The sequence below is a fragment of the Dryas octopetala genome, chromosome 6, assembly GCF_963921425.1.
Source record: "Dryas octopetala chromosome 6, drDryOcto1.1, whole genome shotgun sequence".
Taxonomy (NCBI): domain Eukaryota; kingdom Viridiplantae; phylum Streptophyta; class Magnoliopsida; order Rosales; family Rosaceae; genus Dryas; species Dryas octopetala.
The window spans coordinates 20,046,925-20,063,136 of NC_141371.1; the positions used below are offsets into that span (position 1 = coordinate 20,046,925).

Here is a 16,212-nt window from a genome sequence, read left to right on the forward strand (position 1 = left end):
AAGATTACAATTGTCAGTTATGTATCTAATCCGCTTTACAGAAATATTCAATTAAATTGGATATAAAAGAATTTGACACACATAGATAAATTGGATATTTCATTCTTGTGTGATATAGAGAATTTAACTTAAAATATAAGAGAAAAGATTATAAGCCTCAAAATTTGTGCCTCAAACTCCATGTCATTTGAAATTAAATATACCTTAATCATATGTGGCACAACTATTTCTACACATTTTATTAACAGCTTTTTTGTGAAAGACCATCTTACAAATTCCAAATCCAACTATTTTTTTTTTGTTTGCAATAAATTTATTATCCCCATGTTTCTTCTTTGCAAGTTGCAACGGCACCTGCTCCTTCTCTCGTTCTAATTCGATCATGTTCAAAGTTCATGATTTCTAAAATCAAATTTTTATCACAATTTTTGGATTAAAGTTCTCATCGCAAGATTTAGATTTAAGCCTCTGCACCATCATTTTTTTCACGTTCGTTTTACTTTCTTTGTTTTCACGTTCTCATCATAATTTTTTTTAGTTGAAATTGCTATGTCGATCTCACTATAAGATTCATGAGATCAAGCCATACAGAATATTGCCAAAATCCAACTTGTTCTTGATGCCTACCCACATAGCCAAACTCAAATCAAATAGCTATATGTTGATATTGCCTTCCAGAACAAGTCTAGCATTCAAGTTGCAGCATATAATAATGATCAATTCTAATTAAATACAAATTATGAAATAAACTAGTTCTGAAGGATATTGGACTAAAGACAGACTTAATATATGAAATTTTAGAGTTCTACATTTGGGGCTGAATTTGTTTCCTTGTAAAAAATAAGTAATAGATTTTTTAATTTGGGATTGTAATCTTTTTTTTATAAATTTATTAGAAAGGTTGAAAAACCTGTTCCTATTAATAAATAAAATCTAAATTAAGAAAGAAAAAGGGTGAAAAAGAGAGCAAGAGGGTCTGAGTTTTTCTTGTTTGAGTATCCAGAGGAAAGAGAACACAAGCTTTGATCATGGCATCAGGAGATTTGGTAAGCAATTCCAACGGAGTTTGTTTGTTTGTTTTGTTGATGTTTTTCTAAGTAGTTAGCTCTGAATGATGGTTTCGGCTATTGAACAACAATGATTTTGAGTATTAATTTACTTTGATAAAGCTGATGTGGCAAGTGGATTATGACATGTATTTAATAAAATTAATATTTAATGTCACACCTTTTATTAAGGCACCTTAACACTTTTCAAAATATAATTGGTTTTAAATTACATGGCTTTGAGGCACATTTGAGGCTCAAAATCACAAATTTTGAGGCACCCTAACATATATTACCCAAAAAAAAAAAAGTATAAATAAACAACCACCTTTGAAATTATCAGTCAAACGCCTTCTTCTTCTTTTGATTTATCCAATTTTATGAAATATTATTTAAAATCTTTTTATTTTGTAATTTAATTCAAGTTTTTTATAATGTTAAGAAAGGTTAAATTAGTCTTTTTAAAAATTTATGTAAAAAATTATTTGCCACATGTATTTAACAGTATTTAATATTTTAAATGACATGAAATAGAAAGAACAAGAAACTGGAGGACTAAATTTAGTAAATTAACATAGAGAAGTTAGAGAAGCTTGCTTCACAAATCGATAGAGAAGAGGCAGAGGTGTTGGAATTGAATCCTTATACCTGCAAGCTATCTAGAATTTCCAGCAACACACAAAAGCTGAAAACAGTAAAAGACCAAAGGAAGCAGAATTGATTAATTGCCACACTTTTCTGATGTATTGATATTTTCTTAGAAAAGCATTACAGCTAGTCTAGTGGAAGTCCACCGACACAGAGCAACGAGTCTACCTAATAATTAAAGTAGAATAACTTTCATATAGTTAAAGCAAAACATATAAATCCTGTATTTAATGTATCGTGTTTTTTTCTCTTGCTTTCCACGAAGCTTTTACTTTGTCAAGGACTTTTTCGGACATTGATGGAGGCGGACTTAGAAAAAGTGATACTCTTATTTTTTTTTTGGTTCTATTCTCTTGACGGACCTATAACTCTTAGTCAAGAAATTTGTCAGACGTGCCGTAGAGGATGGATTTAGAAAAAGTGGGGCTGCAATAATATATAGGGCCGTCCGTAGTATATATCTATATATAGGTTAGCACTGCTCTTGATGGTTCATTGCTCTTACGCATAACCTACTTTATACAATTTAAACTTTATGGGGAGAACCATGAGAGCTGTTTTACTTGTCAGGTTTCTGACTATTGCAACCATTATTTTTAGTATTGGCTTATGTAATGGAAGTCTGGGTGGGCCTTGCAACGAAAGTGAAAAACAAGCGCTTCTCATGTTCAAGCAAGATCTTAATGATACTGGAAATCAACTTTCATCATGGGTTGGTCAAGAAGACTGCTGCAATTGGACTGGAGTTGTCTGCGATAACTTCACCGGTCACATTCGCGAGCTCCACCTTAATTCTTTTTATTCAAACTCTTGGTTGGGTGGTAAGATAAATCCTTCTCTTCTCAATTTAAAGCATCTCAGCTACTTGGACCTAAGCTACAATGATTTTGAAGGAATACAAATTCCTAGATTCTTTGGTTCTCTGAAAAGTCTAAGATATCTTAACCTCTCAGAAGCAGAGTTTGGTGGAACAATTCCTCATCAACTGGGAAATCTCTCAAGTCTACGCGATCTGCGTCTTGATAACTATAATTTGGAGGTTGAAAACCTCCAATGGATTTCTGGTCTTTCTCACTTGGAACACCTGGACATGAGTTATGTCAATCTTAGCAAAGCATCTGATCATTGGTTGCAAGTAAAAAACATGCTCCCCTCTTTGGTAGAGTTGCGTATGTCCTACTGTGGACTTCATCACATTCCCCCTCTTCCTATCATTAATTTTACTTCACTTGTCGTCATCGATCTTTCTTACAACAACTTTGCTTCTTTGATGCCCAGTTGGTTTTTTGGTCTTAGAAATCTAGTTTCTCTTGATCTCTATTATTGTGGTTTCCATGGTCCAATTCCTATCACTGATTTTCCAGTTGTAAATCTTTGTGAGTTGATGCATCTTGATCTGTCTTTGAATGATTTCAGCGGAAATGTATCAGAAATGTTTGAAAGTTTGTCTATTTGTAGTTCAGGTCCTCAAATAAAGTCATTGTCATTAGGGTATAATAATCTTTCAGGTCATCTAACAGAGCAGGTAGGAAATTTGAAAAATTTAACCTCCCTTTTTCTTTCTGGTAATTCAATATCAGGTCTCATTCCAGTCTCCCTAGGAAATCTATCATGCTTAGAAGAATTAGACTTTTCTAACAATCAGTTTAGTGGAACTCTTCCAGAAACGATTGGTCAACTGGAAATGTTGTTGTCATTAGATATTTCTAAAAATTCATTTGAAGGTGTAGTATCTGAAGTTCATTTTACTAATCTTACAAGATTGGAGTCCTTGTTTGCAAATGGAAACTCATTGACCCTGAAAACTAGTGGAGATTGGCTTCCTCCTTTTCAACTTCGACACTTACTTTTAGATAATTGTCATTTGGGGCATGAATTTCCTACCTGGCTTCGGAGACAAACAAACTTAGAGATGTTAAGTTTATCCAGTACAGGAATTTCAGATACCATTCCGACTTGGCTGTGGAACTTATCTTCCGATTTAAGTTATCTGAATCTCTCACACAATCAATTGTATGGGGAGATTCAAAATAAAATAGTTGCTCAAACGATTGATCTAAGCTCTAACCAGTTCAACGGTTCCTTACCTCTTGTTTCCTCTTCAGTACGAATCCTAGACCTTTCCAAATCATCATTTTCTGGATCAGTGTTCCACTTCTTTTGTGATCAGATGGATGGACCAAAACAACTACTACTCCTCCGTCTTGGACACAATCTTCTCTCTGGAAAAATTCCGGATTGTTGGATGAATTGGACAAACTTGAGAGTCGTAAATTTAGAAAACAACAGCTTCACTGGGAATATTCCAAGCTCCATGGGATATTTGCAATTCCTTGAATCATTGCACTTGCGCAATAATCACCTATCTGGAAAATTACCACTATCCCTGCAGAACTGTACCCAATTGTCTGTTCTTGAGCTTGGTGGAAATGAACTTGTCGGAAACTTACCAACATGGATAGGGAAAAGCCTTTCAATTTTGATGGTTCTTGACTTTCGTTCAAATAAGCTTCAAGGTGACATTCCTTACGAACTCTGTGATCTCGGTTATCTCCAAATCTTGGACCTTGCATATAACAATTTGTCAGGAATAATTCCAAAGTGCTTCCACAAGTTCAGTGCCATGGCCACCTTGTCAAACTCCAACTATTCCATTTATATTACGAGCAGTTATTTGGGGGACCTGTACATGGAGAATGCGATCTTAGTGACAAAAGGCAGAGAAGTGGAGTATGAAAAAACGTTGTATTTGGTTACAAGCATTGATCTTTCAAACAACAGCATAATTGGGGAGATCCCTGAGGAACTGACCAGCCTCATTGGCTTGCAAACTTTGAATTTATCAAATAATCTTTTGGCTGGGAGAATCCCTTCAAACATCAGTAACATGAGAAATTTAGAATCTCTTGATTTGTCGAGAAACCAACTTTCTGGTGAAATTCCTCAAAGCTTGGCGAGTTTGACATTTCTCAGTCACTTGAACTTGTCCTACAACAATTTGACGGGTCACATTCCAGAAAGCACCCAGATTCAAAGCTTTGATCAGTTTAGTTTTATTGGCAATAACCTTTGCGGACCTCCGCTGAACCAGAATTGCAGTGCAAATAGGGTGATACCACCAACAATTGGGGAACACAGAGGATATCATTTACTTGAAGACAAGTGGTTCTACCTCAGCTTGGGACTTGGATTCGCGTTCGGGTTTTGGAGTATACTTGGTTCGCTGCTAGTAAACATGCCATGGAGCGTTGCTCTTTCACGAATCCTTAATAACATAGTACGTAAACTTTATGGTGTAATTGTTGAACATATTTAGCTAGTTTTTGTGCTTCTGCATATAGAGTGAGCTTGTTGTGTTTGGGCTTGCTAAAAGGAAATGTGCATTGTATTTTATTGTACCCAAGGTTACCCTTTTGTTGTCATGTTTTAATTGTGTTAAAAGAAATAATATTTTAAAAATAAAGCTTTTTCACACTTTTTTCCATCCCTTATGAAATTGCAAGATTTGCCACTGAAATAACTTCAAGTCTCACTTTACTAATTTATGAAATTGTAAAATTTACTAATTTATAAATAAGTAACTCTTCATAGTGACAGGGAAGATCAAGGCATGCATTAATATAACTCTTCATAGTTGTATTTCTAGATTCAAAGTGAGACTTCTGTAAAATGATAAAAGCATCTCTTTATGTTATTATGGCTATGCTTGAGCAGATCACAAAATCCTTTAAGCTGAATTCGCATGAACGGAAGAAATTTTTCATGGCCTGAGAAGAAATGATAAAATTTCTACATTGATAACATGCTAATAATATGATTGGGAAAATTTGGTTTTATTCCACCATACTCCCAAGTATGTTTTCACAAATGGAAATCGAAGAAAAAAGAGAAACCAGCATTTTCCATTTCGCAAGAATCCAGACAACAAGCGAATACAATATTATTCTCTAACCATCCAACTCAAGACTAGATACTATAAAAAATTGTACAAAGCACAAATTTGTGTCCAAACTGATACCTAAGCTTGACATCCCTACTCTGAGGAGCAAATCTAACAACTTTCACTAAGGGTTGTGCGCCACCCATCCAAGGGTGTTAAGCAAATTGGGTAAAACTCAGGTCTATTTCAACGGAGCGAAAGCTAGCTTTTCAAAATCTGTCCGGGCACTCTGAATGCCTTTATTGATATCATCCACAAGCAACTGCAACCTAGAAATCTCAAGATCTTTAGCCTCCATTTCTGACTTGATTGATGCATGCTTCTCCTGTAACTCAATTATTTTCTTAGCAATACAATCAGCCTCTTCTACAAATTTTGTTTTCTCATGAGTATGCTTCGCTATCTTACATTCAGCATCTTTTGACTCGCCCTGAAACCGTCCTTTCCTATCTTTAATAGACAACAATTCATTCACACGCCCATGTAGAACAGTAACATTGAATCCATACTTTTCCAAGTCTAGAAGACTCTCCAAAATGCTATCAAAAACATTTCTTGGGTCATCAAAATGCAGCGTGGATACCTTCTCCACCAAACTAGAGAATGTTACCATATTGCCAATAGCAAATCCCTGCCGATTATTCTGAAAGGACAAAAATGTGGCTTTTGTGGCATTATTCTGAAAACTTCTAAAGATTCAATTGTTTTCCAAACTGGTGAGCACTTCACAAAAGGCATACTTTGATTCTCATCACGCACACAGTCACTGGCTGCATCAATTGCAGGAGATTCCCTAGCAAGCTCAACTTGGTCTTTTGTATCGCTATTTTGGTCAACGGTCCTATCAGGTATGGCCCTATTAAAGAAAACAGATATAGTCAAAATGTTTAGCTACACAACCTAGCTTGTTGAACAATCTAATTGTTTGCTAATGGTGACAATAATTTTTTTTGTCCAGTAATTTTTCCAAAAGTATGGTTTGCTTCATGTCCTTCCTGTCTTCCATGGATGTTTTTCAAGTTGCTTCCGTAACACTTCTACAACATGCTCAGTTTATCCTTGTTGGGAGCAGCATAATTGTGCTGCTTATATTGTAACTTCTTCTAATATATCATTCATAGTACGTGTTAAGAGGTTCCTTTGCTGATATGCTGAAAATGAATTTAAGTTGCACACTCTCAAACCTGTAGGATCAATCCCTTTGACCACACGCACAGCAACTTCATGAAGTGTCTGATCATTTATGACATTTTCCTCAGCAACATTTCCTCATCCATTTTGCTCCTTAACTACAATTCACAAAGCATGGTAATCTATATGAAAACTCATTTGTCAAAATAACAATTTCTGTTTTTTGGATAAGTTGGCTGATGTACAAATTTGCTGAAAATTTCAATTTGGTTCTTTCGTTCAATTTGAATAATGTCAACCAACCTTATATATTTCACCGCTTGTGCACAGTAGTAGAAGGAGGATATGCTGGGTTCAACTCATAATAGAGTAGGCAGTTCAAAATCACACCTTGTAGAGTGCGTGCGGTTGGTGTTTCTATCACGTTTAACAAAACAAATATCTTTCAACACACCAATGTTCCCTCCATCCACCACCACAACTTGACCGGATGGAAAAAAGCATGCACATGCCTCCGAATTTGATCTCAAGTTCACATGGGATCACTTTTGCACCTAAATCATCCTTCCTCTAATTGATAAATACAGGATTAAACATATATTGTTCAAATTGTAACTATAGGAACCAAATTGAAAATTTTAAAAAGTACATGCATGGTTGACTATCTGTATCAGTGACCCAAATTTTACACTCAAATTTTTTTTCTGGCCCCAGTCCCACACCCACTTGATTTAACATGTTGTGTTGTGATAAGATAAAACTCACCCTGTATTTAATGTGTTCGGTTCTTTTCTCTTGCTCTCCACGAAGCTTTAATCTAGTCACGGACATTTCCAGACATTGATTGGAGTCTATGGAATAATAAATTGTAAATTAGCGATAGTGAATGTGGATTTCTCTTGAAAATATGAGATCAGATACTTGTGAAGAATTGAATTGTATGCACTAACCTTTGTGGACCTCCACTAAAAGAGAATTGTAGTACAAATGGGGTGATACCACCAACGTACAGTTGAACAACATATAGAGGAAATGGTTTTTCACTCTTACTAAACAATACTACAGAGCATTTATGGTGTAATTGTTGAATGTTTACGTTAATTACATCACAACTTGACCTATTTTATGCACTGGTTGCTTTGGTTGGTAGTTCTATGACCTATTTTACTTCTACCGATTTTAACTGATCCTTTAAAGTAACTTTAAAAAACAACTGATCCTTTAAATTACAAATGGTTAACGGCAGATACAGTAAAATAGCTAGCTTGCCCATAACTTCACTGACAAAAACAGGGGAGGGAAGATAAACCGTCAAATTTCGAAGCATGGAATTTGTCCCTACTTTCTATCTATACGACCATTTTCAGAAAGGGAAAGAACAAGAAACTGAAGGACTAAATTAACAAGAATTTAGAGAAGTTAGGGAAGCTTGCTTCACAAATCGATAGACAAGAGGCAGAGGGTGCTGTGTCTGCTAACGAAAAATCAAAGCATGGCTTAGATACAGAATTGTCTGTGATGAAGCTCCATCATAACATGGTGGGCATGGATAAGGAGATCTCATCTCCCAAAGGTTGTGCTTCTCAATTGTTGGGTTCCAAACCTTCATCAGAACTTGCCCTTCTAATTTGTTTGAATTATGCATCTAGGACCATATTTTTAGACTACGTAGTCGAGGATCGAACATCACGAATCCACCCATATCCCATGCCGCATATTTCCTTACCGGGCCTAACACCCAATGAGTCTATCATAATACGAAGTCCGACATCGGGATCGGGTACTGGAATCGACTCCAACGAAGTACCCGGAGGGTGCTGCTCGGCCAAGCTCTCCAAATATATTCTCGAGTTGGCCACCATCTCATTCTTCAAAATGTTATATATACAAGTAACCAATTAGAAAAATAAATATAAAAAATTGTGAAAAAAATTAAAATATAAAAAACTAACATGTTTTGCCTTGGCCGCATCACAACCGGGATGAACATAGATATCCCAGAAAGTGTCTATCTCCGGGAATTGCGACCCACGCTGAAAAAGAAAATAATTTTGTCAAAGACCCAAACAATATTAAAGAATATATGTGTATTAAATTAAATAATGATGTACCCGACGTCGCCACTCCACTCGATATGAGATGGGCGTTGGACCACTATGATGGTTAAACGGCTTCCCTTTCCGATTTCTGTTGAAATGCACGTGTAGTTCGTGCTTCCACTGCCTGTTGGACTTGATGAGTAAATCTGTCATGTACGTGACGGTGAGGGGATCATCCATCTGAATGTCAAAGTTAACCTGAAAAAAATATTAGATTGTTATGAATGATCAAATTTATCGTTTTGAATTAATTATTGAGCTATATACTCACTGAGATGGAGCGGATCACTTTGTGTTGAATCTCTGCCGGCAATTTTTTCCAAGTGGTTGCAACCATGGCACACTCGGCACGGATAATAGCCCCTACATCGTGCGAGAACAAACTGTCAACGTTAGGATCTAACGGTCGTCGGCCGTTTTGCACACACATGACTGGAATCCACGCCCCAATACTGCGCACGATCCGAGAGGACTTCAACCCACTACATGGTCCCCTCGTTGCAGTGGATGACGTCGCAGTAGATGAAGCAGAAGCGGAAGTGGAAGCGGAAGCGGTGACCTGACTAGAGCGGTGAGATCGACGGGCCCTCCGTGGCATAGAGGGGCTCCCAGTACTCGAGGATGGTTGAACTACATCATTGGGAGCTGACTCCATTGCCTTCCACCTTATAACTAAATTATATTTCTCAAACTAATTAATCTACATTTTGTAATTAAACTAAATTTTATATTTAAAAACTAACAAACTAACTAATCTACATACAAACTACCTAATAAATTTTATAATTAAAAAACATATAAAACTAACTAATTTTATATGAAAACTAATTTGTTATCTAGCATAAGAAAATATCAGCAAACTAATTTCCCTAAGAACAATGATCAGAATTAAACTAATTTATTCAACACCAATAAACAAATTTAAGAACAAAAAATTAAAAACACCAGCCAAATAACATTAAAGGAGCGATTGAGTCTTAAGTCTGACCTGAAAAATTTCCCTGGGTATTACTATTCCCCTGGCCACCTGCACTTGATCCCTCTGAAAAAAAAACTAAAGCTAATGAGCAGAAAACACAGAAAACAGAAAAACAAAAAACACCCAAATAAAAATAAAAAAAAAACCCACCAAAAACCCACAATCGGGTGGGTTTGCTGCAGCTGGGTTCGGTGGGGTTGCTGGTCGGGGTGGGGGTTGCTAGTGGGGATAGGAATGGGAATCGAGGGAGGCGGCAGGGAGAGGGGAAGGAGAGAGAAAGAGGAAGCCGAGGAGGGTTTCGGGGAGAGAGAAAGAGGAGGGGGTGGGTTTCGGGGAGAGAGAAAGAAGAGGGGGTGAGAGATCGGGAGAGAGAGTTTTCTGTGGGCGATCGGCGGGGATGGGCGAAGCGGCGACGAGGGGAGGCGAAGCGACGGCGGGGCTAGAGCTGGGCGGGGATCGGGGTTTCTGTGGGGATCGGTGGGGATGGGCGGGCCTGGGGCTGGGGCTGGGAGGGGATCAGCGGGGATGGGCGGCCTGAGGCTGGGGCTGGGCGGGGATGGGCGGGGCTGGGGCTGGGAGAGAAAACAGAGAGATGAGAGAAAACAGAGAAAGGAAACAAAAGAAGAAGAAGAAGAAAAGAAAGTAGGTTTAAAATTTTGAGAATCTTAGGCAACGAATCATTTTCGTCGCCCAAAACGTTCTTGGGCGACGAACTAATAATCTCCTTGCCTAAGAACAACTTGGGCGACGAACTTAGGTTCGTCGCCCAAAAATTAAAATATATGGCGGGCTTAATACCGCCCAATTTTTCAACTTTTGGGTGAGGAAGGAGGAATTCCGTCGCCCAAAAGAGTCTTGGGTGACGACTTTCCCATTTCGTCACCTAAAAGCTGTCCGAATAATTAATTTTAAATAACTAAGTATGTTGTTAATTTTACATAATCAATTATGTTGTTAATTTTATATAATCAATTTATTAATTTTATCGATCCGAACCGTTCATTTATTAGTCCCTCACTAAAAGATTATCCCTACAAAAAATCGGTCAAATCGGAATTCATCTAGCCATTCGATTATCATTATTAAAATCATGATTGTTCATAAGTTCGATCTCCGATACTTAACTTCTAAAACTTTGATTGAGCTAATTTTTTGCATAAATGATCTTTGAGTGGGAAACTAATAAATGAACGGTTCGGATCGTTGAAAACACGATCAATATATGAGATTATATATATATAAATGAACGGTTTATATATTTGAAGAATAAAATTTCATTAACTCTTTCATTGAAATCTTGTCATTTCAATAATTGTGAAGACCATAACGTGATTACAACGATCAGAGCCGTTCATCATCTATGTTGATACTCAAAGATCATCCCTGCAAAAAATCGGTCAAATCAGAGTTCATATACCCGTTCAATTATTATTATAAGAATCACGATCATTTATACACCCTAAACGCCAAACCTAACTTCTACATCTCCGATTGAGATAATTTTTTGCATGGATGATCTTTGAGTGGGGCACTAAGAAATGATCGGTTCGGATTGTTAAAAACACAATAGAAAAGTGAGTTTCTACATACAAATACACTTGAAGAGTATAATTCTATTAGCTTTTTCGTTGAAACTTTGTCGATTCAACAATTGTGAAGACTACAATGTGATTTCAACAATTGGAGCCGTTCATTTTATTCGTTTATACTAAAAGATCATCCCTGCAAAAAATCGACCAAATCGGAATTGATCTACTCGATCGATTAGTATTAGAAAATTCACGATCGTTCATAAATTCGAGCACCGTTACGTAACTTTTACATCTTTGATTGAGCTAATTTTTTGCAATGATGATCATTGAGTGAGGAATTAAAAATTGAACGGTTTGGATTAATGGAAACACGATCGCATTATATGAATATAACCTACATAAAATTGTACAAAAAAAAAAGGCAATGAGACTTTGGGCGAGAAATATGCATGTTCCTCGCCCATAGATTGGGCGACGAATACGTAAGTTCCTCGCCCAAAGTGACTTTGGGCGATGAAGAGACACCTTCCTCGCTTAAAATCGCCTTGGGCGACGAAATAGTTCGTCGCCCAAAGTCGTTTTAGGCGAGGAAATTTTATGTTCATCGCCCAAAGTCACTTTGGGCGAGGAACTTACGTATTCGTCGCCCAACGTATGAATCAACTATCGTTTTTGCGTTTGTTTTAGGCAACGACATATTTTCGTCGCCCAAAGTGTCTTTAGGCGAGGAAAATTGTATTCGTCGCCCAAAGTTATCTTGGGCGACGAAGCCCAAACTTGGATGGGATTAGGCGACAACGTTTCTGGTTCGTCGCCGAATGTTGCTTTGGGCGACGAATTTTGGTTCTTCTCCCAAAGTTTCGTCGCCCAAATATATTTTTCTTGTAGTGTACATTAGCAAACCATATATTTGATAGACTGTTATGATAAGTGTTGTGTCTATTACCAACTAGTCAATAGCGTAACAAGTGGTTTGATAATGTGGACTAACTATGTTGTCATCTAGCATTACTCTGCATTATATATCATCTAAATTCTAAATCATTTACTGCACAAATTATCTTATAGGTCGAGTGGCAATGGTTAGGTTCTTCAGGCGAACCCAAGATTTTGAGCTAGGGACGAAGCCAGGATTTGAAAATGAGATGGGCTAAGCTAATTTTTTTTCTTTAGTGATATTGAAATTTCGGCAAAATCTTATTTGTTTGTTTTCGTATTTCCTATGTTGGTACACTTGTCAGAAAATTTAAATCATTCGAATTTATGAGATTTTTAAAAACGCTTAGCGGTAGGGAGGGATGTAGTGAGACGAGAGTGACTGAGTGAGAGACTCAATTTAGAGAAGAGAGGCGAGACTGAAAAGGAGAGGAAATAAGTCAGAAATTGACAATCGATTGTACGGGAAACAAGACTGTTGCAATTGGACTTGAGTTGTTTGCGATAACTTCACTGGTCACATCTGCGAGCTCGACATTTGCAATTGGACATGTCGCCAGGAAATAGTTTGCAAATAAATAGGGTAATAACAAATACAAATTTAAGAGGAAAGGAAAAAAAGGAAGAAGATTATAATCGTCAGTTATGCATCTAACCCCCTTTACAGAAATATTCAATTAAATTGGATCTAAAAGATTGTGATACACAGGGATAAATTGAGTATTTCATTCCTTGTGATGTGGAGAATTTGACTTAAAATATAAGGAAAAAAATTATAGGCCTCAAAATTTGTGCCCCAAACTCCATGTTATTTGAAATTAAATATACCTTAATCATATGTGGCACAACTATTTCTACACATCATTATATATTTGAAAAAGGGTGAAAAAGAGAGCAAGATCGAGGGTTTGAGTTTTTCTTGTTTGTGATGTAGAACAAATGGCAGAACGGTTCATGCAACAACTCGACCGCCAGAAGCCCAAGAAAAGAAACAAGCTTCAGCCCGGCCCAGTGTCAGAAATGGGCCCATGATATACCGATTCGAAGGGAACGACGAGACAAATTCAAGTCATCGCCATAGGCGATGACTGAGGGCCTATTTTGGCCAAATTCCTTCGTTTAGGGCTTCAAATAAGCAATTTAGTGTTTTTAAATAAATTTCCTAAATTGCACTTTATTTCCATTTTTATTTCCGTTTTGAATTTCGAACGTCTAGGGTTCTGAACGTATTTAAGGAACCTTTTGGCTGTTTGTAAGTTTCAGTTTTTATTATTTTCAATCAGAAAAACCTTGAGATTTCTCTCATTTCTCTGGTGGATTCCAGATTCTTTCTTAGGGATTAACGCTGGTTTTCCCTAATATATCTTAATTGCGTGTTACGCTGCGTCAAGTGGTATCAGAGCAAGGAGTTACCTGGCTCGATGGGTGATCATCCCAAAGAAGGAGATCGCGGACTTGATGCCCTATGGGAGGCTGTGAACAAACAAACCACGGAGACTACTCAGCTATCGACTCAACTTGAACAGATTCGACAGTTGTTAGTGGGTTTGAATCTTCAGGGTAACCCTAACCCTAACCCTAACGGACAGGGTAATCCCAGACAACAACCAGTTGACGGAAGACAAGCCATGGGATTTGCCCGTGGTAACAACCGGCGACAACAACCTGAGAGTGACGATGAATCCGATGAAGAAGAAGAAGTTCCGAATATTCGCAATAACGAACGGCCGCGATACAACCACAACCAGAATTTTGATGACTACAGGTTAAAAGCTGATATTCCCTATTTCAATGGACATATGCAGGTCGAGGATTTCCTTGATTGGCTTACAGAAGTGGAAAGGTTCTTTGATATCATGGAGGTTCCCGAGGGAAAGATGGTGAGGATGGCTGCTTTCCGTCTGAAAGCCAGCGCGGCTGTTTGGTGGGATCAGTTACAGAAAAGTCGAAACAGACAAGGGAAAAATCCTGTCAGAACTTGGCGGAGGATGAAACAATTAATGATGGATAGATTCCTACCGCAGGACTATGAGCAATATCTTTACCGCCTCTATCTGAACTGTACCCAAGGTGTGAGATCTGTTGCGGATTATACGGATGAGTTTTTGCGACTAGCAGAACGCAACAATCTGGCGGAGTCGGAACATCAAACTGTGGCAAGATATATGAGTGGTCTGAAGCCATCGATCCAAGAAAAAATTGGATTGCAAACTCTCTGGAGCGTTCACGAGGCTCACAATATGGCCTTGAAAGCCGAACTCATGGAAAGGGAGAGACGACCTGGATTTGGGAATAACACCTATCGAAGGAACATACCAGAGGTGTCAACCTCTGGTACTACTGATAAAGGAAAGGGGATTCTACCTAGCCCTGCGATCCCTCCAAAGGTTCAGGGCCAACCTTTCAAACTCACCGAGAGCGGTAGCAGATTCCCAGATAGAAACCAGACTCGGGCTCAGAACCAAAGGTCGAATCCGTATGCCAAACCAACAACGGACATATGTTATAGATGCAATAAACCGGGTCATCGATCAAATGTGTGTCCAGAAAGACGAACTGCAAACCTTGCGGAAGCTGAGGGGTTTGAGGATGACACTGAAGAAACCCAACTTGAAGATGAATATGAAGGGGTTGAGTTTGCTCAAGAGGAAGGCGGAGAACATGTTAATTTTGTCTTGCAGCGAATTCTCTTTTCACCCAAGCAGGAGGGGCAACGTCATAACATATTCCGCTCACTTTGTTCCATTAGAAACAAAGTTTGCAACCTGATTGTGGATGGCGGCAGCTGTGAAAACTTTGTAGCTAAAAGACTGGTGGATTATTTGCAGTTACCAACAGAGAAGCATGCAGCCCCATATTCCCTAGGGTGGGTCAAGAAAGGCCCTTCAGTGCAAGTAACCGAAGTTTGTCGAGTTCCTCTCTCCATCGGTAAGCACTATAAAGAAGAAATTTTGTGTGATGTCATTGATATGGATGCGTGTCATATTCTCTTGGGTCGACCATGGCAGTTTGACGTTGATGTCACCCATAGAGGTCGAGATAATGTCTACTTGTTTGCTTGGGGTTCTCACAAGATTGCACTGGCACCAATAAGTCAGACAGGGAAGACTGAACGACCAAGAATAGAGAGTTCAAATTTTCTGGCTATTTCTAGCAGTGAGCATGAACTAGTGAAAGCTGCAGAGGAGGCCCATGCAATTTATCCGTTAGTAGTTAAAGGTTTGCTGACAGCCGAGACAAAAGGGACGACGATTCCCACAGAAGTGCACAAAATTTTGGGTGATTTTCAAGAGTTGGTTTCTGATGACCTGCCAGATCAACTTCCTCCTATGAGAGATATACAGCACCACATTGACTTGGTGCCAGGAGCTAGTTTACCCAACCTTCCTCATTACAGAATGAGCCCGAAAGAGAATGAGATATTGAAGGAGAACATTGAAGAGCTGTTGAAAAAAGGGTTTATTCGTGAGAGTATGAGCCCGTGTGCAGTGCCTGTTTTGTTAGTTCCAAAGAAGGATGGTAGCTGGCGCATGTGTGTTGACAGTAGGGCGATCAACAAGATCACTATCAAATATCGGTTCCCTATACCGCGCCTGGATGACATGTTGGATGTGCTAGATGGATCAAAGTTGTTCTCTAAGATTGATCTCCGCAGTGGCTACCACCAAATTCGGATCAAACCAGGGGATGAGTGGAAGACAGCTTTCAAAAACAAGGATGGATTGTACGAGTGGCTGGTGATGCCATTCGGCTTGTCTAATGCTCCGAGTACTTTTATGCGCCTCATGAATCAGGTTCTACGCCCTTTTATTGGTTCATTTGTTGTAGTTTATTTTGATGATATCCTTATCTACAGCAAGACCAAGGAGGAGCACTTAGCTCACTTGCGACAGGTTCTAAT

The 16,212-nt window shown here is 38.3% G+C and overlaps 1 protein-coding gene across 1 annotated transcript; it reads left to right on the plus strand.

Moving 5' to 3' along the window:
• The first annotated feature begins 2,192 nt into the window (after positions 1–2,192).
• On the plus strand, positions 2,193–5,111 carry LOC147283125 (receptor-like protein EIX2). The gene has a single exon (XM_086248982.1). It carries the CDS (start codon positions 2,230–2,232, stop codon positions 5,008–5,010), a length of 2,781 nt encoding a protein of 926 aa, XP_086105108.1. The 5' UTR covers positions 2,193–2,229; the 3' UTR covers positions 5,011–5,111.
• The last annotated feature ends 11,101 nt before the right edge of the window (positions 5,112–16,212 follow it).

Excerpts from the sequence above, each read along its gene's own strand:
- LOC147283125 (XM_086248982.1), top strand. The coding sequence starts at position 2,230 with ATGGGGAGAACCATGAGAGCTGTTTTACTTGTCAGGTTTCTGACTATT.